The sequence below is a fragment of the Oenanthe melanoleuca genome, chromosome 2, assembly GCF_029582105.1.
Source record: "Oenanthe melanoleuca isolate GR-GAL-2019-014 chromosome 2, OMel1.0, whole genome shotgun sequence".
Classification (NCBI taxonomy): domain Eukaryota; kingdom Metazoa; phylum Chordata; class Aves; order Passeriformes; family Muscicapidae; genus Oenanthe; species Oenanthe melanoleuca.
The window spans coordinates 102,527,089-102,554,407 of NC_079335.1; the positions used below are offsets into that span (position 1 = coordinate 102,527,089).

Genomic DNA, 27,319 nt, shown 5'->3' on the forward strand with positions numbered 1-27,319 from the left:
GAGACAAAATGTCGACTTCATTCTCAGCACTATTTAGGTGAGTAATGCTGCAGGCAGATACTAAGTGGGGTGTCCAGGAGTACTTCTACAGAGTTCATTCCTCCCTGCACTTGGCTCTCATGGTCCAAAGGCAAGTTTCAGGGCTCTGAGGCACTCGTGGCCCCTGAGCTGCCCCACCAGCTCTGAGAACCCACCTGAACTATACTCATCTGCTGCCTGGCTGGACCTGCTGCTAGCCCAGATCGAAAACACGTTGAAAAAAACAATAGAGTTGAGGAGACAAAGATGGTCACAAGCTGTAGGGTAACCCTGCCAGACCGTTTTGGACAGGAGTCCCCCCACACATCACCTCTCCACCTGGTGCTTTGCAGAGGGCAAAGCTCCTTTTGCTACAGCTCTCATATTCTTTATTTCTAGGCAGGCAGCATCTCCTGAAGCACCCTTGACCTAGGTCTGCTTCTCTGACTTGTGTGTTGTGCACAACCTAATGGAAGCATTTATGATCAAATCTCTTTGAGACAGGTCTTATTTGTTTTTTACCTCTCATTAACATCATTTATGCACTTCTTAAGATTAAAAGGCAACATAAGTGCTCCTTCACTCCTATACCAAGACAGCTTTAGGTCTTAATGTGTCAAGGACTTGGAAGTAGTATAAAATCCGCTTGGCAAAAGGCAGGATTTGCTATCTGATTTGAGTGGGAAGATGAATGATTTTGCACCAGTCTGGGGAGGGACCGGGGAGGGGGGTGGTGTCACCTTCCCAGCTGGTCTCTAAATCTAAGTATGCAAATCCCTCATTTCTCTCACCAGACTGCATATTTTAAAAGCTTTGGGGTTTTTTCTCTTCAATTGGTTTAGGAGCTTGACTAATTGTGTAAGGTACAGTACAAAGCAGCTCTGCGTTACACACGGAGTTATTTCACCACTCTTTCCACAGGGTAAAATGAAAGAAAATAACACAGCAGCTTACAAGTTTCAGCTACATGCTTTGCAGGTTTACATGCCTGGGAGCAGCTTGGGATCTGTACTTTATAAGTGCCATTGTTTTGCTTTTTGTTTTGAAACCATTCCGAAGACCTCTCTGCTAGGGAGGTTTTTCCTTGCCTATTATTAGCATTCTGCTTTTGCAGCAAGTGTCATGAGCCAATATGCAGAGTTTTAAAGTTTCAAAGTGTCATTTGGTACCAAGTGATATATGTGTTTAAAAGGGTTCAATGGAGCTGCAGTCACTGTAGCAGTGTCTTTTTATAGCAAGTTTTTACAGCATTAAGAAAAACATCCTGCAGATTTCAGTAGGATTGGCATATGGATAAGGTACTTTGCAGTATGATTTTTCTTTATCTGCTGTTTAAAAAAAGAAAAAGAAAGAAAAAAAACTATCATTGCTAGCTATAGGGAGAGTGATAATCAGAAACAGTTCTGCAAAACTCAGGCGAACAGCTATTACCTTCATTTTGGGTTTAAATATTTTTAATATTTTTCAAAGGAAAGCATACATTTGAAAGCAATGGTTTGGATTAAAGAATGGAAATACAAAGTGATTTGTATTCACATTGAAGATTTTATATTCTTCTTTATTTTTTTCCAGAGCCACTGGATTATATCATCATTAGCACAGGGCAAATCCTCCTTATCAAAGTTGAGGCAAACTTTCTGGGATTGTCTTTAAAAAGTCATAGGGGAGGCTCCCAAGGAAGGAAGTGGTTTGCAAAAAAACGTCATATACTGAAGTGGATCTGATCCATGTGTGATCATTTTGGTCTGCAGGAACTGGCTGGCAATTGCTGATTTTAACATGTTCTCTACTTTTTCTTTTTACAACACCATGTATAAGTCTCTTTTGATTATTCCCGGACAGCATTTGGGGCATTTATGAGACAGGCTCCTCATTGTCCTTTAGCAACCCGTGTAATTGGCCTGCCCACTTCTGAAAGAGATAGACAAGGAATGGAAAGAGGAGTACCCATTGCCCACTGTGAGGGGAAGAGACTTGCCCAGGTTTATACAAAAATGCAGAGACAGAGGTGGGACATAGCATTGGTCCTCCAGTGCCTCAGTCCTCAATCACCTCCTTAAAGCAATCCTTGCATCTACAGTGTCTGGGATGTAGCTGTTTGGACTTGTTCCACCTCTGAAGTCACTTCATTTAAACGTGTTTTACTCCGCATTTGATTCAGGCTGGGGAATGACTGGTTTATGTGTTGTCTGAAGGATTAAAAAAATAGAGCCAGGGAAACCTTTAGTTGTTGTGACTGCCAAATTAGGAACAGTGCAGGATTTCTCAAGGCTCTCAGGCAGCTGGGGGCTGCAAGCAAATGTGATCAAAGCTGATGGGAGCAGGGGTTCAGCTCCCAGCGCTAGTCTCACACTGGCAGCTGTCTCCCATCCCTATGCCTCAGCTGAAACAGAACTAAAGCCCTGGCAAAACCCCAGCATAGCAGCCCCATCCCTCCTGGCCGTGTGGCTCTGTCTTGAGCAGCATCTTTCATTTTTCACACTCAGTCCTCCCAAACGGAAACCCTGTTTAGAAATTTTACAGAAGCAGCCAGAAAGATATTTTCTTTCTTTTCTGTGGAGGAGGGCAGAGGAGTGACAGCACAGGGGGAAGGGTTTGTAGAGTTGATTTTTTTTTTTCTCCCTTTTTGCAACACTAGTTTTCAGGGGAGTGTCTTGCGTTATTAATGCTGAGTGGCTCTGGCAACTACTGTGGTTCAAGATCATTAGTCATCTGCTGCTACTGCAGGAGACACGGGAGCGCTGAGCCAGAGCTGTTCATCCAATCCTCTTGGTCCTCCTAGGCCAGCAGGTTTGGAAGAGGGGGCAGTGGGGTCGTGTGGGAGTGTGGAGAGCAGCCTGGGGCCAGGGCCACAGGGGCATCCTCCCAGCCTGGTCACAGCCTGTCCAGGTCTGTGGGTTCTGCTGGGTTTAATGGGTGGCAGGGCCTGAGAGAGGCTGAGGGGTCGGGAGAGCACCTGTGGTGTGCGAGTGTGGGATCCTTCATGCACCCCATGAGAGGGCAGATGTCTCTGTCCCTGCTTGGAATCTGTCCCTGTGTTACTTACAGCTGTACAGGCATGCCAATCTCCTTTCTCCTCAAGCTGCACTGATGCAAGATATTCCCTGAGAGTCAAGGGAATACAGATCCACTAACACCCTTTCTGCCTGATTTCTTCCTTTTTTTCTTCCTTAGGATGAAGGAGTCTAACCAAACATTTCTTAATTTATTCTGCATCCTCTGGCTCTTGCTTCTGCTGAAGACTGCCTCTTCCTCCCCTCCACCTCATGGAAAAGACCCACGACCCCCTTCCCTCCCCTTTGGGCTGTACAAAGGACACACCTGTGTTGGTATGTATCCAGGTTTTGTTGGCCTGCTGGACTAGTTCATTCCTTACTTCACTAGTGAGCTGAGACTGTTATTCATATTGTAAATTGCTCCTTTATCTATTTCAACAGCTGTACTGCAAAATACTTGTAGTCTGAAACTGTCAATGAAGATTTTTCAAGGCCGTCGAAGGATCTGGAATTATTTTATGATTTTGTTTTTGACTGGCTGCTTTTCAAAGTTCATATTTTTGCTCTGTGGGGAATGGCAGCTGAAAAAATGGTTTTAATGTTTGAAGGTCTGGGATCTGGAAATAGGATGTTAGGAGGTCCTACTGTTTCTTAGGGTTCACAATGTATTTTGCTTAACAGGCAGGAAGGCACGATTCCCTTCAGACTTGCCCAGGGCCTCTTCATTGATTTCACTTCCTGGAAAACTATTCTTAAGAGTGGTTGGTCCATACTTGGGCCAGAGATCTTTGTGGTGTGGATGGTCATGTCTGAATAGCTGGGTTACCAAGGCTGCTTCCTCATATTTCCTTTACTTTTTGTGTGCATATGTCTGGATGACCTGTGCTGAACTGGGGCAAGTTGGCAACCCCCTTCTTCCATGACTTGAGGGACTGTGGTGATCCCCACAGTACTTATACCTGGGGGCAGGTATCTTACAGTCTCAGCTGGCTAAGTGATTCCCAGAGCAAGACTGATAAGACTGGAGTCAATGTAAACTGTGGATATCTCTGCACCAGAAATGCCCTTGGCATGGCATGTAGCTAGGGAGATGTGGTAGCTTATATTTTTTATGTGTGCAAATGGGTATATCATGCATTACAATAAAATGTTTTATTTTGTCATTAGCAGGACTTCTTGATCTTACAGGCCTTTTTCAGCCTAAAAATTTCTATGATTCTTTCAGCTTCGCAAGGCACCTTTGTGCTGGAAACAAACCCTGTCACAGCTCTCCATCCTTCAGAAGGAAATAATTCTTTCCACTGTGGCTTGGGGAATACAGCTGGAAATAACAATCTTAAACTTGATAAAAGTGGGGGTTTGCTTCACTTCTTAGCCACCCACAGTACCCACAGACAGTTTTGGTGAGGCAGTGTGAATCAAAAGGAAAGCAGAGTCAGGGTGGTGAGGGAGTTCAGCCACCAGCCAAAACAGGAGAACAAGGGGTGAAAAGCAGAAATGGCTGTGAGGGGCTGTCCTTGTTTGGGCTGGGAGCCATGCAAGTGGTGACTGATCAGCCGCCAGAGCTAGGGGGAAGTGGTGTTGTTTAGTGGTGAGATCTTAAGGCAACTACAGTTTTGATGGCACAGGAAAGGCAGCCGTCATGCTCATCTGTGGGATTTTTACATTGGTGGTTTTTAGATGTCAGATTATAAGCATTGTCTGCTTTTTCCATCCTGTTGACCCAGAAAGTTCTAGAGTACACACGTTGCACTGAAGTTGCCTTGTGCAAGATAACTCGTCTTTTTTTTTCCCTCCTAAAGCAAGCTAGCCCCATTGCTGGGACTGAGTATCTCTTTGTTCAGGGACTCGGCATAAAAAGCACTACCTCCCACACCAGTTTCTCTTTCTGAAGTGTCCGTTCAACTGAAAACATACATCCTTGTGAGCTTGACTCAGGACCCAAACAGACTGTGCCCACCTCTGTAAACCACAGGATAAAAGTGAAGTGTGGATAGTGCTAAAAGGGCATGAGACAGGGCTGGCAAGGAGGCCTGGTGGCTGCTAGCCTAAATGGCTGCCTCTGGGCTTTCACTGATTAGCTGCTCATTCGACTAACTTTAAAAATACTATGTCACTTCCTTTTCTCAAGCAGAAAAGGAAAGCACAGTGGAATTGATGGTTGCACTTGCCATGGCTTGGAACAGGGGTAATGTCAGCTCTTGCATCTGATTCAGTGACCAGCCCTCTTAGGAGCAGATAGAAAGACAAGATCAGCTTGTGATTTTCTTCCAACAGCTCGACCCCAAATACTTAGTTGGCTTATTTTTGCCATCTGGGAAGGTAATGAGAAAGAGACATGAATATATCTTCTGTGTCTTCTTTGCCTTATAGATTAAGGCAAAGATGATTTCATAAAATCAGAGAGAATGATAGAACAGGGTTGGAGGGCACCTTAAAGCTCTTGTAGTTCCATCCCCCTGTGACATGGGCAGGGAAGCTTCTGCTGCATCAGCTTGCACAGAGTCCCATCCAACCTGGCCTTGAATAGTGGCAGGGATGGGGCATCCACAGCTTCTCTGGGCAACCTGTTCCAGTGCCTTCTCACTGTCACTGGGAAGAATTTCTTCCTTAAATTTTATCTAATTTTTAATGTAAGAATCCTGTTGTTAAATGCATTTTTTCTTTGAAGAAATGGGTTTTTTTAATGCAAGTTTAACTGTGTGGTCAGGTGTCTAATCTTTCAAAGTTATCTGCCTCCCTTTTCTGAGGGAAATGAGATAGCTGCACATTGAATTTCTGATCACTCCTGTGTACCACCTGCTTGATTGAGATTGCTATGTTAGAAGCCAAAGCCACTCAGAAAGTGAATGCTCTTTCAGTAAAAAAAGCCAAGAAAATATTTCCCATTAAGCCTTTCCACTGAGAGTATTACACTTCTTGAAGAGCTATGTGGAAATAATATGACAGTGAAGCTCTGGTACCTCTGTTAAATGTGATACAATTCGGTTGCTTCCTCCTTCTGCTCCGCTTGCTTGCAGCACTCCCTGGGTAGGCACCACCATCTGCCCCAGCATATTCTGGTCATACAGGCAAAGCATTTGGGTAATTCGGGGGCTTCCCTGCCCTTAGCAGATCCTAGGAATTGTATTTTGGGTAGGCACTTATGTGCCAGTATGGAACAGTGCTGGAGGAGAGGAGAATGTGCCTCCAGTGAGGTTTAGATAGAAGTTTTAATCACTTTCACTAACTGTAGAGTAACATCATTTTTTTCTGCACTTTCCTGTTTAATACTATTGCGTTTTAGAGATATGGCAAAGAGGGGAAAAGCACCCAATAATAAGTCCCCCAATCACAGGAACAGATGTAGTATACTTAAGTAATTCCTAGCCATCTAAGATAACTGGTCTGTAGCAGTACCTAACCACAACCAGATAAATGGTCTTTCTTTGGCCTTGTCAAGAGGCCAACATCTGACAGTCTTTTTTCTCCATCAGTATTTCCTGTCTCCTCAGGCTGCTAAAATGCCACCATTTTTGCATTCTGTGAAATCAGCTTAGGCCCTTCTGTATGCTTTGCATGAGATTTAAGAGATATGAGAGAGGCTTTTGTAAGTTTTCCTACATGCAAAAGCCTGTGAAGTAGTTTTTCTCCTGCAAAGGCAGTGATGTTTTGCTCTGTGCACTGGTTTAGGAACTGGATTCTAAGTCTGGCTTTCCTTTCTGGGTTTGTTCCTAAAGGGCAGCCTGGCTTAAGAGATTTGTTTGGGATGAGACCTAAAAATCCTTTTGCTGAGTGCAGCCTGACTGTTTCAGTGTGACATCCTGAGAAAGAGATGCTGTGTACTTTTCTCTCAAAAATTAGGCATGAATGAACCCTTCATATACTCAGGTCATTACTGTCCCATCTGTTAAATGAGGAAAATGCTGCCCATTTCAAAGGGCAGGCAAAGTTTTACTTAGGTTCATGTTAAGGTACCCAAAGACAGTACAGTAACACGGGTAAACTGTTGACACTGGTGTTAATGTTTCATCATTTTTCTACTGATATTAAAGCTTTTATTCAACTTCACCCTTAATTACACCAGAGGCCTTAAAGGTTTTTTGTAAATTGCTCTGTTCTCTAGCAAAGGTGACTTCATCCAGAGGTATCTGTAGCAACCTCAGGAAAGGCAGAAACCGCCTTGGAGGATGCAGAAAGTGGGGGAGACACTGAAAGATAGACAGGAACTTCTGTGTTCACCTCCCTTCAAAATAGTAAGAAAGGGAATTTGGGGAATGGTAGATTAGTCAGTTAAACTTCAAATCCTAGGAACATCCTGCAATAGTTATTAAAACTTTTTTAAAACACTTTTCAAAAGTAGTGTCAGATCAATCTAATTTTCTTTGCCAATGGGATAATGCCATGTAGACACAGAAAAGAAGCAGATATTATAGCTGGGCTTTAGTAAGGCTTTTGGCACTACCTCAGCACTAATGTTATTCTTGAGAGATGTGTGACAAACAAAACTAATGGGTAGTCTTCTTCATAGAGTAATTACAAGTGGCTCACTCCTTAAGCAAAAGGATGTACAAAATCAGGTCTTTCTTGGACTTCTCTTTTGAACATACTGTTATACTATCATTTCATATTTTCACTAGCCAGGATAATGAAATTTGTGCTATTAAATTAAATCAGTTCATGAAAAGCTGAAATAGTTTGCAAGTAAAACGGAGGGCAGAATTAAATTTAAAACAATCTTGAGAGCTTGGAGTACTTGCATCTGAAAAGGTAATTTCAATATGGGAATGTTAAAGGCACTCACTTCAGCAGAAAGTCAATGACACACAGAGCAGATGAGGAACAACCAGCTGGGTAGCATCCCCAAGGAAGATCATCTGGGTTTGCTGTCATGAAATATGCACACAATGGCATGCACCGAGAGGTGCAAACAGAAGTCAGCTTGGAAGACATACAAAGTAACCTGTTACCTTTCCCAGCATCTACAAAGCCTCAGAATTTCTGCCTTCCCTTTTGGGGCTGTGCATCAAGAATGATACAGAGTGACAGGAAGTTTCAGAGAAAAACAAGCAAAAACTATAAGACAAAGAGTGAATAAATTAGAGTTAATTAGTCTAGAGAAGAAAAATATGAGAAAAGACATATCTATCTGTGATAACATTAAAGGTTCCTAAGAGCTATGGCAAGAGATAACAGAAATGGGTACTAGTGGTGACATTCAGGTTAGGAAGAGGATTTTCTTATAGCAGTGATAAGTGAGCAGAGTAATAAGTTCCTGAGGTAAGTTCCTCATCAGACATCTTTACAAACTGTGTCAGCCCTGTCCCTTTGGAACAGCCTAGATCATCTCTTAGGGCAGAGGTTTTGTAAGAGGACTTACTCCAGGCCAGAATTTCTGGAATTCTGTGCTGTCTGTGACTGCAAGAAACATTTGCAAAGAGCAGCATTTATTTATTTTCCCCCCAACAGCAGACTGCTCTGCTCTATTGGCAATTAACTTTGGTTGCCCTTTTCAGAACGAGGTGTTTAGTCAGGGAGTCCTCAATAGGGCCAGATAGCAGTGCTCTTTATTTTTTTCCTGCTAGCAAGCAGAGATCCTGTGGGTCAACAGACAGAAAAGCAAATATCCCCATCTTTGTGCTCGATATAATGCCATTCTCAGCAACCTTTCAGGTTGTCACTTCCATTTAGCCAGGAGCACACAGTTCCTAGCATGTGAAGAAGCATGTTTTCTAAATGTATTTTCAGCTCTGATTTCATTAAAGAATGGGTGTTTCTGAGCTACCAGCAGAGTAAAATGCTGACCTTTACCTGTGTTGATTTGTGTGATAGTCATTGTCCTCAACAGTTTGCCTCTGTCTAGCTGTGCATGAGTGCAGTGATGAAATATGCCCCTTGGAGTGGCAGCAGGACCAGTGGCATTCAGAGTTCCCAATAATTTCACACAATGGAACATGCAAATGGAGTTGGAGGCTTTGATAATTGTGCTCAGACAGAGTGGTTGTGCATATATTGTCTGGGGGGGGCACCATGACAGAAAGTATAATTTACAGCTCAGTGAGCTCTGTAAAAAAGCCTTGTCCAATATCAGTGTAGCACCACAATGTATTTTACTTTAGAAGGCTGGAAATCGACTTTGATTACAGCTATGTCAGTTCCAAGCCATAGCAGCTGTGCTCACTTCACAAGCATTGCTCCGTTTAATCAGCAACAAAGTTTGACCTGATGATCAGCAATTAATACTAAATTTGACCATAACATTTTTCCCAATTATTATACTTCAGCTAGAACAAACACAGGTATGGGAACAGTATGGTAGAGATACTAAAGTAATCACCCACCAACTTTTCAGTTGCTCATATTTAAGGCTATCACTTTTACTGCTTTTAGGACCTGTGTATCTGAATAAGTTTCTTGCATTCAGAATCCTGAAATGGTGAAGCCTTTGCAACAAGGATAAAGTTATCCACTTACATTAATACCCTCTGCCAGCATTCAGGCTTCAGTAAATTTCCAATACCCTTTCCTGATTTGGAAAAGAAAAATTTGTTAGTGTCACACATACATACGCAGGGCTTTTTTCATATTAATTAACACAGGAAACATTTATATTGGAAATGCCTAGGGTTATAGATTTTGTTAAATAGAGTTCTTTAAAGTGTAATGTAGGAAACACTAGGGATACATTTAGCTGCCAGGTATCCATACAGTCTTCCACTAGATGGAAACTGAATTTTCTGTGCTGTCATAGCTGTATCAGAGTCCTTGTTGTATATCTAAATGAAACAAAAATTAATGACCGGACCTCTGAAGTTAGGGGACCTGAGGTGGCCCACTGCTTTTGCATGAGCAACAGAAATAATAATTGATATTCCAGGTGTTGCTGGAATTTATTACAAATATGAATATTTTAAAAATGTCTTTAGCCACTACACTATATGTAATTTAATGCCCAGTCACAGGTTTGTAAATAGTGTACCATTTAGTATTTCCAAGATATTTCATAAGACTTAGCAAATTAAGGGTGAAAGGGTCTTGTATATGCCAACATCTTTGAATATGGATACCTACAATTATTTTCCATCATCTCAGTATCTCTGCAGAATACATTAATTCTGTAAATGGGATAGGAAGCAAAGTCTGAGTTAAAAGACTTTATCTCTCAGAGCCATTTCCAAATTACCTTTTAAAGCAACAAATCCTCTGGCTGTTATATGGGAAGATAACCGTTCTTACTTTGCATATATGGTTATGTAATTTGAGCTGAACATTTCATTTAGCTGGAATGAAATATTGAGGTTGTAAAGGGCTGTTGTTTGAAACTATCAGCTCAGTAATGATTAGTAGTGCAGGGAGGCAATGTGGATATTGGGGCCCTGTTAGAAAAGGAATATATAGTAAGTGAGATGCTGGCACAAGTTTCCAGAGAAGTTGTGGAAGATCCATCCCTGGCAGTGTTCAAGGCCAAGCTGGATGGGCCTTTGAGCAGCCTGGTGGAATGTGTCCCTGCCCATGGCCAGGGGGTTCAGACTAGATGGTCTTTAAGGTCCCATTCAATCCAAACCATTCTATGATTATTTGAAAAAGAAAACATTCCTGTATTTTAACTTTGGATAACCATGGTCTGCCTGTGTATGCCCCCATCTTAGAGGAGAAAACCTAATTTCTTATCAGCCGCCCATGTGAATTTTAAAGAGGAATGTCTGGTTCCAGGTTGAACTGGAACTGGATTAAACTAATTTGGAAAGAAGTGTTTTTATGCCAGAACAACAGCATCAGCACAAGGAGTAGCAATATCCTCTTTTGTAGACAGGTTCTGGGGTCTCCTCATCTGTAGGCTTTAAGAGATGCCTTGGAGCTTAGGATTGTCTATAAATGGAAGAAGTGAAGACTTTATTTTGGAAAAGCCTTCATCTTCTGTATAAAGTCAGAAATGTGATCAATGGTTTACTGTATGCAGAGCCTTGCTGGACCAGACAGATTTTGAGGCAGAGGTTTGCCATGTCACCAAGCAAGGCTCCAGTTCCTGCTCTACCAGGAGTAATCAGAGTGGCCGCAGGGTGGCCACAGCCTGGTCAGCAGGGTTTGCAGAGAGATATTTGTGTCAAAGGCCACTTTTTCCTTGTATTCTGGGGGTACATTGAATTTGTATGGCTGGAAGGGTGAGAAAGAAATCCAATATCCAAAAACATGAGCAAAGAATGGCAAACGAGGATGTGCCAGGTGCCAGAAAACCCATTTAACAGAGTTTTACTCAGACAAATATACCTACAAATCTGAAACTTAGAGATGCAGCTTTCACTATCCAGATACTTTTTGACATGCATAGGAATAATTCTAATTATAGAGCCTTTCAAACTTCTGCGGCCAAAGTGGATTAAGTTAAATAGTCTGCTCAAACTGCCAGAGGCTTCACAGCTAAGCAAAGAATTCTTCTAGTTCTGATTTTATTATTGGGATATGTTTGGTTTTTTTCCTGAGCTTATTGGAAATGGCATTTTTTTATTACACGCTACCTTCAGATATATGGAAAGGAGTACTTCCTGATGTGTAAGTTTTCCCCTTACTGAACTGAGCAAAATGGTTATGGTCTTATCTCTTCAGAAATTAATAGCAGATGGAACAAGCCATTGCTAAAAGCAACAGGCATTTATTAAAACCAGAGCCTAGTTTCTAATGCCTGGTAGGTATTATAATGCAAATGAATTCCTTTCAGAGAAAAACATCCTTCAGCCTGTCAAGGTATTGAAATCTATTATTGAAGTGAGACAGCAGAATCAACTCACTGAAAGTTATTTTTAAAGAAAATCATGTGCAACTGTAAAAAAAAAAATTGAGCTTTATTTAATGATTAAGACTATTTACATTGCCTTATATGTGTCCAGCTCATGATGAGAAATAAATCACATCTAAATATCTAGTAAATTAAAAGCAAGCAATAGCAATGTCTGGCCAGATCTGGATGTGCTTTTCTACTGATGCCAGAGTACTAAAAAGTTTATATTATTGCACATGTCATAAGTAATTAAAGCAGTGAGATTTTTACAGTCAAAGATATCTGATTTTCCCCTGCCCTTTTTAGCTGTATAATTATTTTCCATTTTTAGCCAGTGGAATTAAGACCCATTAAAAACTAGGATAACTGGTCAGCATTTCTTTTCCTGCCACTCAATCCAGAGGAAGATGTTAAAAAGAGAGCAGGTTTGTAGCAAAAGGATAGTTAATATGAATTAACTTTCATTTATATACACTAATCTCTTGAAGTTTTACCTGTAGTCCAACACCTGAGAAAAGTTATCCTAGAGGATAAATCTGAATTACTGGGGAGGCATGTTTGCACAAAAACACTCCAGGGTAGATTAGACTGCCTCTGCTGCAGTAAGTCCCCTTAGAACATTGCTCCTTCCTCCTCACAGGGTTCAACCTTTCTCCTGAGTATTTTAGCATCTCCAGACCAAAAACTGCTCCTGATGACATCAATCTAAATTAAAGGTTTTGAAGTCGGCAGAACCAACACATAAGTAAGCATCCTGCAGGGTACAGCTTACGGCAGCAGACCACAAGGAGTAAGGAGAGGTCGACTGAGGGCAGCTGATAAAAGCCCTGGAAGATGGAGAGGACAGAGACCAGATCAGCCAATAGCATATGTTGGTGGAATGTGTTCCCTGGGAGCACTTCCTTCCAGAGCTCAGGAGACTCTCCAAATTCAGTTCCAGAGACTCCAGCTGTGGTACCTAAGGAACAGCAGATCCTTCTGAAAATCAGCCAAGACTTTCTCTATCACCTTGTCCCATGGAGAGTGGCATTTCATGTAGAATAACTGCATTTGAGGGAGGAGAACTTGGAAAACCAAGGTGTGGTCTGAAGATACCCAAAGTGGGGAAGGTATAAGAGCACAAGCAGCAATATCCTTTCTGATAGTAAAGATGAGTTTATGAGAGCAAATATTTTGAAGTTCAGCTCTGTGGGTTTTTCCTAAGTAGTCAGGCTGTTATTATTGTTATTTATATTCATATAGCATCTAGTAGCCTCAGGTACTGCATTAAGTACTTCTCAGACTCAGTGTTGCCTCTGTGTATCCTCACATGAAGCAGATTTGCCCTTGGGCCTGGTTCAATAAACACAAAGGTGTCTATCTGACTTAACATGAAAAATTTTAATTGCTGTGAGACTGCTCCCTGAGAGGGGTTACCTGCATAATTGTGTTTGTACCTCTGTGGTACTTTGACAAACATGAGAGAGAAACTTACATCTTCAGTGGAGACTGTCTTGCATAAAGAGAAAGTGGAAATATCAGTGGTATTTTTATCCTCAGCCCAAATTCTTGGATTTTGAGCTATTTGTCCATGATCCTTCTTCCTGCAGCCCCTGGCTGCAGGTGCAGGAGCACTGAGTTACACAGCATAGGTAGAATGAACAGCACTTCTCACTGTTGCAGTAGGTGACACTGTCAACTCCAACCTAAAAAATTCTATGATTCTGTAGAATCCTCAGGCTCATGATGCAAAAGAATGAGAGGTAAAACAACAAAAACTGTGCACCTTGGAAAATATGAAAGGAGTAGCTTTTCCTTCTCTCTGCTTGGACTCCTTTTTGTCTTGACTTGTAGACAGCAAGATTGATAGATGAACATCTGACCTTGGTAAGAGTACAAAGGAAAGCAGAGAAAGACTGTGTTTTTAAGTTATAATTTAGGTAATTTAATTTTTCTGAGCCTCTGTCCTCATGAATAAAATAGACATAGAAGTCAGGGGACGAGTAGTCCCTGTTGTCTGTAGGTTATTCATGTGTGTTAATAATATGGCCTTTATGTAATGACTTTTAGATGGGTTACGGTGTTTTCAGGATGTGCAGTGCCATCTCAGTCTTAAAGGCTGGAGTCTGTCCAGGCAAGGCTATTACCACGCTACCCTGGCAAAGAAGCCAGGATCTGTTTTCTGTCCCTGAGGCCAGTGCAGGGCATGATTTGCACTAAAACTTAAGTCTCTTGCACTCTTAAACATCCATCCCCACAACTGTAGGAGTGTCAGATGCCCTGTCTCTGGACACATTTGAGATCAGGTTAAATGGGGTTCTGAGCAACCTCATCTAGGTGAAGATGGCCCTGCTCACTGCAGCGGGCTTGGACTAGAAAGGTGCCTTCTAACCCAAATTATTTTATGATAAGACTGCAGTAAGGTTAAATCTGGACCAAAGGGCCCTGGCCTGTTCTTTGAGACCAAGACCTGAATATGCTATACCCTTCATCTAGGACCTTCCCTTTACTTTTAGTTTGGAACTTTATTATTCAACTTTTTTTTTTTTTTTTCAGCTATTGTGTTTTTAATTAGCTGTTAATTCCTGGGACTAGTTAGCCTCTGATTATTTGGGGAGTTGGGGAGGGGTCCAGGAAAGAATTAATGTCTTGCTTCAGGGTTTTTCTTGGTTGTATCTGTCTCGATTTATTCTTCAATTCTTTTAAACTGACTGGAGGTAATGGTTCTTAGCATGCTTTATAAATCATTCTGCAGAGGATTTTGAGTGAGTCTTTTATTTAATAATGTGGAGAAGTGGGCTTTTATCCCTGAAAAAGAGGTGACAAATTCACTGTAATTTCTTCTGGATTACTGTATTTGGGATAGAAGAAGTAATAGAAGAGTCAAAAATATAGGTTTTACAGCAAGTTCTAATTGCCCTACCTTCTCTTTTACTTGCCACAAAAGCATCAGTTATTTATGTTGAAAAACAGCACTTTGATTTAATAGCACATAGGTATGGGTACTTGGAAGGAATTTAGAAGCTCACTTTGAAGAGTTGGGCCAGTTTGAAAACCTGAACATTAACGTTCTTGAGCTTTGGAAAAAGGTGAGTCTGCAGCCACATCAAATTGCTGAAGCTCACCTCCATTTCTAGACCCTGATAGAGCAAGTCTCAGAGATGAGATTGCTTGCACAGCAGAGGATTTGGTTCACAGGGATTTCAAAGAGAAATCTTTATTCGAGCTGCTGGGAACTGGCTCCTTGTCTCCCGTCTGCCTGGGATACCTGCCTCCCTTGCGCAGGCTCTGAGTATGGGCAGGGCCATCACTCTGGCTGCTAGGTCTGACTACAATGGGCAGACTTGCATTGCCCAAGCTGTATTCCTCATAAAATGGTGAAGCCACTGCAGAGAAAGCACAATTCTGACTTTGAATTTACTTGAAATGAATGCTCATCATGTGGATTTTGAATGACTGTTATGTAGGCATCACATTAAATCTATTTAATCCCCAAAACAGCAGAGGGAAAAGTGCTGCACATGTCATGAAACACTTCACTGGCCCTGTTCACACCCAGATTAGTGATGAGAAATAACCAGATTTGTAGGTCGTAGGAACTGGTTTCTTTCCAGCCTCAGAGGCAGAGCAGAATCAACTGTGAAGACATTTTGGTTTTAACAAATGTATAGCTGGGCTCAGCAGCCCTGTGTGTCCTGAGCATCACTGGGCTTCACAGGAAAGTCTGTGATAAAATGATGCCTCGGATGCTCTGTCATGGTCAGCATATATGTCTATGGTGTGATTTCTCTTCTGTAGGCAGTCACAAACACTTGGTTTCCAGTTTTAATACTTCTCTGTGTGGCTTGTGTGGATTCCTTCTTTTTGATTTTTTGTTTTCTTGAAGGATGTGTGCTTGTGGTGTCTGTCATCGAACAGCTTGCACAGTGGCACAACAGCACAGTAAAGACAGCCATGGAGAGGCTGTGTGACTACATACCTGGTAAGTACCAAATAATGTGCCAAATGTTGTGTTGGTATTTCTGATGTATTTCCCTGTTAATTAAAAACTTGCATGAGAAGGCTGAAAAAACTTTATTCACCTCTTGTACAGTATCTCAAATGTGTGTAGCTGGGAGATAGCAAGTTGCTATTTACAGGAAAGTCAATGACATGGCATCACTCAGATTTAGAGCCGGGATTTTGTCCCAAAGTTAGAGTGAATGGGGCTGTATTAAGTCCCACACACATGTGAGCACCAACACATGCAGACCAGTTCCCTTCCTTTTTCTCTCCTTTGTCTCTTTGTTAGCAGCCTAAGAATAGATTCAGTGTATACCCCACTACACCTCCTGCTTGTTGATATGGGTCTTTATAGCAACAGTGAGATGAAAATGTTTTCAGCAGGTATGGGAACTGCTATTGCAAAATTTTAAAAATGAGATGAGGCTGACAGGTGTAAGATGTGAGCATTTGTTGTGCATAGAAAAGCTGAAATGTAATTGATGATGCGAATTTTAAAAATTATAGCTATTCCATGCATATGTAAGACTTCCTTTTTTCTGCCCCTTAGTTTATCTACCCAAAGGAGGTTGTAGTTCCACATGCACACCTCTAAACAGAACAGTTTGAATGCCAAAATAGCTTTGTGCCTCGCAGACCAATCTTGTAACTTTTCAAGTAACTAGATCTCACATTCATTATATCTTTTTAATGTTATTAGTGTAAAAAGATGGCTTAGGATTCTTCATTAAAATGTCATTTTTATATGATTTCATGAATTGTATCTCTGAGAAACCATCTCACTCTGTAGACCCTAGTTTCACAGAAGATGTGTATAATATTAATTCCCTCCTTTCCAGGGGAGGATTTCCCAAGGCAGAGTGGGTCAGGGAGCTAATTGCTAGGATTCATTCTTCGATAGAATGACGCTTATCTGATTTCTATTGCATAAGTCATACCCTCAGTGTTTTAAATTACAGGCACATAACCATGATGTTGCAATTAGAAGCACTGATCCTGCTATTAAAATACAATTTTCTTCTTTAAATTATGACATGCTAGCTCTGCATTCATGATTCACTCCAGTGGACTTTGTTTTTCTGATATGTCAAGATACTTCTTTTCAGCTGCCATTCTTTACACTTGTAAAATCCTATTATCCCTGTAGTTGAATTTGTATAATCCAGCTACCTTCTGAGATACATGGATATATCCAGCAGAAAAAAACCTGACCCTGAACTTAAAAGGAGTGAAAAATCCTATGGATTTTGTGGGAGCTACAGTGTAACCCGATTTATCCTGTCCTGGGAGGTGAACACTGCAGCCCAGCAAGAATCAACAGCTTCCTCTTGCTGCTTGAAACAGTAGGAAAGCTTTGGATGCTCCTGAGGAGCAAACCTACTAAAGTAGGTCATGCATTTCACATGGAGAAACAATTTCATTATTATGCACATGCCTACAATCAATAGCAAGAATAACAGCAACAAAGAAACGGCAGTGAGGCTTTTCCTAAGGCATAAAAAGGGGTAGGACTCCAAAAACCCTAGAAAGTGGGTTTTTTTGAGGACCTCGTATAAATCTGATTACAGTCAAGTCAGGTTTGGATCAAACCTTCTGTGAAGTTATGTGATGTTCAAGAACAAAAAATGCTTAGAGAAAAAGAGAGAAAATTTCAGTACCTATCAGTCCCACTCAATCTCACAGGTTGTGTAGCAAACAGAACCACAGCCTCATTTGTATGGAAATACTTGCAACGTGTGTGACTCAAGCAACATGGCAAATAGATCTATGAGAATAAGAACAGTAATGTCATGAGCGAAGAAGGCTCTTCAGCAGATAAAAAGGCCAGGTCTGGGGGAAAGGGCAGTATTTACAGTGTAAGAGGTATTGTCAGCAAGAATGTTTGTTTTCCTGGATACTGACTGTCTGCTTGATGGCACAGAGGTATCTGACACCCAATTGTACTTTGAGACCCTCTGCCTCTGGCTTTGCCTCTGAGTCATGTTTTGCTTCTATGTTGACCACTGCTGTGTAAACACCAGAGCTCAAGTGCAAATGGTAACATGATAATAGCATCTTTTTTGCAAATATTTGTCCTCTGGGATTCAGCCAGCATTTGTATTTTCAAGACTATGAAGGAAAACCTTCCGGACTGTTTTTAGGGGATCTAAGGGATCTTAGGGAATCTCTTTTACCTGAAGCAAGTATACTTTATATTTTCTCTAAATTTTCCAGCATTTAGTTCTGTTTAAGCTCTTTTCTTGCCCCTGAATACCCACAGTTTTTCATAATTTTTCTCTTTCTCTCCCCCTCTTTTCTGACTTACACTGCTTCTTCCTAATAGAGATTTCTCTCTGCAATATCTTCTCCTTGTGTGTGTTAGCAGAGCTGGAGATTTGCAAAAACATGAATGCAGCCTGGCTCCAGTGGCAAGTTCTGTAAACACTGTCTGTGGCTTTGGTCTTGGTGTTTTGTTGAAAGCCAAAGCCTGAACGGCATCTGAATCTTCCAAGAGAACTTTATGTGTTCAATGATAATTTAACATTATTACTATTCCTTTTACCTCCCATCACTTTTTACACCATGGGGTAATTACATGTTAAGTTTCCCATATACATAAGGAAATTAGTGGGACCAGCAAAACACTGATATCAGCTCCCTGGAGCTGATAAGCAGCCAAACTCTTTTCTCAGATACCAGGAGAGATTACAGCAGCCAGCTGGCTCCTCCAGAGCCAAAAATGTGGAAACCAGCTGGTTTGGAAAACTCATAAGGAGACCATTACCTGTGATGCACTGGGGAGGTGTTGAGGAAGCCAACCAAGTTTGCCTGCAGGTTACTTTAGGGAGCCAGGTACCACACTGGCAAATCTCATCAGAGCATATTCTAATCAGCAATGATGTCAAACACAGAGTTATTGATGTCTGCAACATCTTTCATTTTAGGTGAACAAGAATAAAATCTAATTCTAATCAGGACACCAATTTTTACTTTTAGGAGCAGATTGTTCCTAAAGAGCCAATAGTGAGGAGTTATATGGCAAAGGAGGCAAACAATGAAGCTAATAATTTGATTGAAATAAAACACCTGTCATGGGATAAGAAAAATCAGCTACTCTAGTTACAGAAGCTGCCTGCAACACCATGAGTAGGAGGGTGCTGCAAAAATTATCTCTTCATTCTCTGACATGCCTTCCTGGTGCTAGTCCTCCTTTCTGAGGTGCTGGTTGCCAGCTGGGGTTTCTGCAGTCCTGATAGGAGAGCAGCTGTGGGAGCAGGAGCACACTCACACCCACCAGTGGAGGCCCTGCCACAAGGGTTTCTATCCTCCACACAGCAAAACATACCCACCCTGTATGCAGCAGCCCTGGGTGTGTCCAGCCTGGCACTGGTTAAAATGGAATACTCAGCCCAAAGCTGGAGGGAAGCAATTGCTTTGGATGTGTCTATGGTTTTCTCTGGGAAAGATGAGAATACTCTGTGCTTTCTTCCTCAGGTACAGATAGTTATCTGTCTGGGTAATAGAGGTGCAAGAGAAAATGACAACTCTAAGGAGTTTGAGGAGTTGCAAGTTTGTTGTCACGGCACTTGTATTAACCTGTCTCTTACGACATTTCACAGCACCACCCCAGCTAGAGCAAGTCTGACACCTTTGCAGGATATGTGCATTATTAACCAGCTCTAGTCTGTTCAGGCCAAGAAACAGGCAGCTTTGCCTCTTGGGAACTGTCAGATCAGTGCCCTGCTTCAAATCCCCATTTTCCCTCAGTGTCTTTGCTCGGGTGCATGTTATTTTACAATACCTTAAAGAAATCTCTGATGAACTATCTAATCGATGATGTACTTCACACATATTAAGGAAACCACCTGACACAGCATCCCAAAAAGGCACATGTCTGTAGACTGTGAAAGGAAGCCAAATGAAAAGTGTCAGGTGTTTCTTTGAATGCAATTACTACTGCACAACTCCTGCTCTACACAAAACATATTCTCTTAGGTCCACAAACCCCCAGAAGCTCTGAGACAGTTCTAGGAGTAGCATCAAGCCCAACATCACTTTCTGTGCTTTGATTTATGCGTTTGTTTTCTTTCTTCTGTCAAACCTACTGAGATGCTCATTTAATCTGCTTAGAAGATGCTGTGGCATGCACAATTTCTTTTGACTTTTTCATTATGCCATACTCAGAAAAATTAACAAAAGTTAGTTATCCTTTTTTGTCTTTATCATGTGACTTACATAAAGCCAGAAGGGTTTTAGGCAAGATTAGAAATTCAGATTTTCCCATTCTCTGGTGCTACACTGAGGTCAGAGATTCACATGTCTTCCTCTAAGGTAAATCAGCATTCACCTGAATGAACCAAATGCTGCTGTACTTTGACAGCTATGAAACCAGTTTCACCATGCTCAATTACTTTAATTTTTTTTTCTGTTTTCTAGAAAAACTGCAAGGTTTCTGTTATGTGCTTGCTGAACTTTATGGACCACACATAGCTGAACTGTAAGTATTGCTGTGTCCTCTCAGATTTTTTAGTTTTGCTTAGTTTGTTCTTGACATGTAGAGCTGTGCTATCAGATTGAAGTGGAGGGATTTCACTCCTAAAATTACATTATTTTTAAAGCAGAGATGCCTCAGAGTGATTCTGGTTTGGCATTTGGCACAGCTATTCGTGAGTAAATAAACATGGGCTGCCACTGTTAACCCTTTTGATATTCCATTTAAATCTCAGATCAGGCCCACCTGATACCATTATCTTTTGAAATTCAGCTCATTTGGCTGAGGGAGGAATTTGAATAACCTATGCATGTGAGACAGGTTCTATAAAATAACGCTGTTATTGCTTGGCTCTTGCTTTCCATTCTACCTTTAATCAGGCTTTTTAGTTGTCAGCCCCTACATGCTCTCAGCCCTGATCTTGATACGCACTCTTGGAGAAGCCTACTATTTAATCTAAGTGGTTAAAAAAATAAAATGTAGGTCATTTTATTCCTCTTTGAAAGTTCTTAATTTAATTAATAGAGCTTTTACTAGACCTTCTTCTTCCCTAGGGCTTTTATTTTTGTTTTTAAAACTAGCAAGGAACTGCAAAGTGCTTACAGGACTAAGAAGTGCTATAATCAAATTTAATTCTGGATTATCCCAGAGGTGTGTCCCAGAAATGAAGAAACAGTCCTCGCACTCGTGTTTGGTGATTAAAGGTTAAGGATCTTTGAAGGATTTCTGGTTATTTTGTTGAGTTAATGATTGAGCATTCATATGTGCCAAATTGCATATGCATTAACTTTAAATCTTTGTCAGGCTAGAATAGTTACAATGCATTTGATTCAGGTGCTGCACATAGAGCACAGTCCTTTTTCATCATCCTGGGTTCCAATTTTAAATGCTGAGTAGGATGTCATGGCAGAAAGTCGTTAGAACCCAACACTGTACTGAGCAGCAGTTAGGGGTCATGGTGAAGTGAGCTGAGATGATTGTGTGGTGTTGAGAAGATTTAGCTTCCCATGGAATTAGCTTCTACTTTCAAAAGCCCAGAAAAACATAATAGTCTTTGTTTATGCACCATTTCATTCAGCATAGACAGAGAAATGAATGCTGATGTGGTTTGCCATTCCTTGAGGCTGTGTAAACAGGATCCAGGACAGCTGCTTTGTCATCTCTACTCTCCTCCAAAGGTGAGTTGGTTTCCCACTTCTGAAAACTACTGATTGTGGAATTGAGCAGTTTGAAGGCTTCCACTGTGCATGCATTGTCTAGGAAACAAACATTTTGAGGACAGACATTCCTAAAAATACCTGAACAAAAGGTGCATAACACACACTAGCTGTGTGGACCATCATCAACTGGGTTGAGGGTGTGTGGAGTCACGGCCAAATTCTCCTGTACCAGTCTGGATCAGAAAGGAAGAGTAGGGACTTTATTGTTAAGCAGTAAAATAACCCCGAAGCAGATACTCAGCTGAGATTCATCTATGCCACTATGTTACCACAGCACAACAAGTGATCCCCACATTGCCTGATCTGCTGTGACAGCCTGCGTGAAAACAAGTTACCTGCTGCAAATGCAGGGCTGTTTGACTTGGATTAGTCTGCAGTGCAAGAGGTTTAAGATAATGTGCATTATCTTTTGCCACAGGCTGAAATCATATTTAGTTACCACCACTTCTCTGATGTACAGTTACTTGTAATCACATTTGCATGTCCTTGATTGCATGTCCTAGACTTTTGCAATACTCTCGTACATACATATCTGCACAGGTGTCTAAACATGTGCTGTTTGTTTTGGGATTCTTTTGGTTCTGAGTAATTTTTTTAATCCCAGCCACCATGCACCTCCAGTCACACTAAAACCTGTGAGTGATGGGGGCGGTTTCATGGTGTTGAAAAGCAAGCTGTTCACTTCAGCACCTATTTTTGGAAATCTTTTTCACTGCATCTGGATGGAGAAAGGCATGTTTGTTTTTCCAATGGCCTGCATGAGATGTTTCACAGAGGATCTAGTCTGGCAGTCATTGAAATCAGTTAATCTTTTTATGGGTTTCAGTGATCTGCGGTTCATCTCCAAGATGGATTTAGCTCTGCCAATATTAAGGTCTGGAGAAACACTTGCCTTCCAAGAATGATAGCAACATTTGGTTTATAGCTGGTGATCTATAGATGTGAAAGAACCCCTTCTTTCACATAGGGTTGAAAGAAGATGAGTGCAAGTGGCAGAGAGGGCCCACACTTACTCAACTCAAACAGAATATTGCCCAAACTTCATCAAACAGGTGTAATCAGAAATTCCCCATCCTAAACTGAGTGTCGGAAGTGCAGGGTGCTTCTTGAAGTGAAAGAGGATGCAGGCAATGAACTGCGCTTAGAGGGATAGGCTCACCATGGCTGCACAGTTAGTTAGGCTAACGAGCCTGGAGAAAGGGGCTTTTTAACTCAAGGTGGCTCTTGTGAAGAAATTAGAACGCCTGTGTTGAAATGTTAGGCTAATCAGATAGAGGGGAGATTATGCCACTTGTGGGGTTGCTGTCACATCTTTGTGAGCTCTTACCCATCTCCCAGAGCAGGTATAGGACTAAGGTGCTGGCTCCTTACACCTCCAGTAACCATTTCAGTGAGTGCACTGTCCAGAAGGAAAACAGCTGAACAGGGTAGAGCTTTGGTTTATTTATTTTTTTTAAATAAAATTTGGACTCTTTTTTGCATGGCCTGGAGACTCTCCCTCAGAGTGAGAGGCTCGAGCAAACCCCCTTCCCTTACAAGTGGTAGTTAAACTCCTTTCTGTCAAGGTATTTGTTTCTTAACAGTAATAAGGGAACTCTACCAACAAAACAATTTTTTTACACTGTGCTCTTCTTTTTGGCTCTCCTTATGCCAGAGCATGAGGAGATGGGAGGAGAACATCAGTGCTTGGAATTCATGCTCAAATGGTTGATAAATTGCCCACAGTAACTCTGTGACTAGTCAGACTGAGTAAAGATGAATTATGGGTGAAAAAAATTAATATACAATCAGAGACACAGGTACATAAAATGCAGTTTACCTGCATTACCATTTGTAATTTGATTGATCACTTCAGTTTTGGGTCTGCAAATGTTGACACAGTCCCCTGCCAAGTGTTTGAACAAGACTTTAATACTAATGACTGTTCTGTTCAACTCTGTTGGTTTTTCGGTACTTCACTTATTCATTTAGACTTTTGGATGCGCATTTTCCCAGAATTAGTATCATATTTGAACTGGCAAAGGGAGTGAAAGAAATAGCATTGCCTGTCCTTGGAAGGCAGTATAATGCCCAGACTTTAATTACCTCTAAGGTGGAAAATATCTATCTGCTTTTTCCATCATTATTTTATTTTCTTCCATTTGTGTGCTGTTGCTTTAGTGATGTTGTGTGTTTTGAGGAAGACCCCCTGCTTCAGAGGCCTTTCAAACTGTCTACTTAATGGAGACACTGCAATCTGTGTAAATGATGCATGCATCGTTTTATATTCCCTGGTCTCTGACAAATTAGCCCAATTTTTTTTCAAGCTGCCTGGAGCTATTAGCACACTGTGATTATTCTGGAACACTTTGCTCTAATTATGAATAAAAAATGTTGCTCTGTTTGCATGGAGCTCAGTGTTTTCAGCACGGAGCTGGAGGAGAAGGGCGTCCAGCCTGGGTAAGGGCAGCCTCCTGTTGCTGGGGCTTGTGCAAGGTGGGCTGCTCTGCTGGGAAGAGTTTCAGGAGCAGACCTCTGATGTTGATGGGGAAGATTGGAAGGGGCCCTTGCAGCCCCCGGGTCACCAGCATGACCATGTGACCAGATATCCCTTGTAATGGGTCCTATGAGCCCCTTCTTGCTACTAGCAGCTTGTAGAGCAGAGCAAAGGGTCTCTTCTGCTCTTTAGTATGAGGGTGGCAACACTGTGGTCTCCTTCAAGTAAAGAGACAAACTAATAGGGCACATCAGAAGTGAAGGCTTAATAAAGTTGGCTGAAAAGTGGACAGTATCTGAAGCGGCTGTGAAATGCTTTGTGGTTGAAGATGTAACTGTAATGCGCTTTGTGGTTTAAGCCACATCAACAGCAGATATTCTAATATGGGCTGCAACATCATTCCAGAAGACTAACCATAGTACAGGCATCCAAGATAGCTGGTTTAGGATGACTGGATAATGTTTTAGCCAAAAATGTTTATCAGCTCATATGCTGGAGGACTTTCTGCACAAAGTCGTGTAATACAGGGATGCTCTTCTAGTGAGTAAAAAGGGCTGAAATGGGGTGAAGAGTTTTATGCACTGCCTACCAAGTTTCTTTTCTGGCCCTGGGAACAAACAGGTTTGCAGGAGATTACTCTCAGTTTGTCTCCAGATTGTTTTAAGCCAGCTGGCCTGTTTTGTTAAATGGCAATAATTTAATTGATTTGTTGGGCCAGAATAATGGCTTGACTTCAGCACTGTGTTCGTGCTCTAGTAATCACTAAAACAGTTTGTGTTGGAAGTTTGCACACCATCTTTCTGCCTTTCAGGGTGCCTCTTCAGCTTCCCATCTCTGTTATACTCCAGATTATCAGAGACCTTTCAGCTGCATATTTTGTCTTAATCTCCATCAATAGGTTTTTGATGAAAGTAATTTTACATCAGCAAAAATATACATATTTATGCTCTTATAATTTTATCTTGCCAGAATAAACATCACTGCCACAAGCACTCATGCAGGTTTGTGTACTCTATATCATGTCTTTCACTGACTTTCTACAAAGCCACATCTCTCATGGATATTACTGTAGTAAGCATGCTGTTTGACAAAAGTAGGAGCCAAACAATTCTGGCAAAAATAAACCCTTTGGGGTTTAGTAAAATAAATATACTCCTGCTGTTATCTCTCATTCATCTTTCTCAGTAAAAATGTGAGCTTCTCCCTGGGAGGTGAGACAGAACCAAACTCCAGGGTGGGAGTGCTTCTGCATTCCTGATTAAGAGTAGGCTGCCAGTCAAAACTAGATTTTGTGACTGGGACCTGTTTCCTTCTTTTGCAACCACAAGCAGTAAAGCAAGCATCTGGGAGGCAGGCTAGGTTCTATGAAGCAAGATACCTTCCTTTTAGCCTTTGTTTTTGTAAACAAGTAAAATCTACTAAAATGTGAGTTTTTGCTACAGCCTGAACTGAGCACTGAAGAAACTACCTGTAGATGGGTAATAGCAGAAGGCACAGTATAAGTGCTAGTTGTTCCTCTTTTACTGGTTTCTCTGGATTTCCTCTGCTTCTCTTCACTGGCAGAAAATAAAGTAAAATAAACCCTACCCCAACTGAAAACCCAGACAGCCCCAAATAGCCAAATCATACAACCCCAACATTCCACCAAATAAATCGAAAAGAAATAAGGTGGCATGGGGTTTGCAAGGTGGTGTGTGCAGTTATGCCATGCCAATGTAGAAGCTGTCTCAGGCAGGACCCTCAAAAGCAAGCCTTGGACAACCCACAGGCACAGAGATATTTGGGGTGGGAGTATGGCAGACAAAAGTGTGAAGACAAGGAAGCACTGCTTATAAATAAATCCCACTTTTAGATGTGCTATTTGACAAGCTTTTCAGAATGTTGCTAACTTGGTACTCTTGGTTAAAGGATGATGAAAATGAGTTAGAAGAGAAACTTGGAGTGTTTTGTGAATGTCTGATGTCCTGGGAAAAAGTTGGCTAACAAGGATGATAAATGAGAGAGAATTAGAGCTGGTTCATGCATTTGTTTACTATGAGAAATACATCTCTTTGCCAAAACAGAAATCATTACTGGGAACACATGGTCTCTGTGGAGAACACTGAAAGAAGGCAGTGAATGAAATCCCAGTGGCACCCTACCCTCGGCCCCATCCATGGTTGGATATCTTGTGCACACAGGGTGGCAGACTGCTCCTGTTCGGGTGCTGCTCCCCAGGACACATCCATCAGCTGCTGAAGCCTTGGGAATTCCCTCCTTGGTAGTGTTCTCATGCAATGGGAAAGAGAGCAGGCTCCTTGCTAGCCAAGGTGCAGCAGGAGAGGCTGTATGGCTGGTATGGCCTTCAATGGCAGGCTTGACTTGCTGGTGCCAGCCAGGGAGTACAGGTGACCTATGAAACCAGGAGTGTTTTCTTACCCAGTGGGTGTTTCAGCTGCCAGTCTTCCGCAGTCCAGCCTGGAGTCTTGGCTGAAGTAACTTGTGAAGTGAGAGAAGGTGCTTCAGAGAGCACATTTTCTACACACAAGGTCAATCCAACCTTTTCCTCCTTTGTTTTCTTCTTCCTGAGAACAATGTTCCTGTAGCTTTCTGAAGCATGCATTTCTCGTGTGCTGCTGCTGTGAGCAAGAAAGGTCTCTCCTACCCTGCCTAGCAGAAAAGGATGGATAAATCCTACCTCTCTGGGAATTTTACTTCTATTATACTCAATTTCAAGCCATTTTTCACATCTGCCTCTCAAGTAATTTTATTGCAGAAATGGTAGCAGCTGGTATTGCACAACGTAACTATAGCAAATGTAAGATGTATGGTAGGTTTTGGGGACAGCACTTGCCCAGGGGGAAGAAACTAGGAAACAGTGTCTTGGCTCATTGCTAGCTTCTGTCATGTATTTGTGACATAGCCTGGTTTTTGGAAGCCTATAGACACCATGAATTAAACATGTATTAACAACATATAATAATGTGACACATGCATTAAAACCCAGCAGCTTAGAAGTCCATGTTTCTTGCTGCTTATGCTTATTCATCTATATCCCTTTGTGTTGTTCACCATAAATTTTTGATCCTTGAATATCACGGGTGATTATTTTGCTTTGGTCACTGCCTAAATCAATTATAATGACATACTAGATTTTATCTCCAGCACAAAAATCCTGGCAATGAATACTTTAAATACACATTAAGTCTTCTTTAATATTCTAATCTGGGATGCCACAGTTCAGTAAGGTGCCACCACATGAGGGACATTTTCTTTTTTTTCCAAATGCTGTAATAATATCTCTTGCTGAAACATCCCTATTTCCCCCCTTGCTGAGTTTCTGTAGCTCTGTCCAAATAAATATAAACTTGTGCTGACTTTACGTCAGAGCCCTCAGAACCCAGTTGATGTTAGACTGACAAT

General features: G+C 41.5%; 1 protein-coding gene across 1 annotated transcript in view; it reads left to right on the forward strand.

The window, feature by feature from the left end:
• Window positions 1–2,652: 2,652 nt before the first annotated feature.
• Window positions 2,653–27,319, forward strand: part of AOAH (acyloxyacyl hydrolase) — a 69,568-nt gene continuing 44,901 nt past the window's right edge. The window contains 5 exon segments of the mRNA XM_056482837.1: window positions 2,653–2,808; window positions 3,193–3,347; window positions 15,635–15,730; window positions 20,167–20,227; window positions 21,300–21,399. Of these exon segments, the coding sequence (XP_056338812.1) occupies window positions 2,684–2,808; window positions 3,193–3,347; window positions 15,635–15,730; window positions 20,167–20,227; window positions 21,300–21,399 (537 nt within the window). The 5' untranslated portion in view covers window positions 2,653–2,683.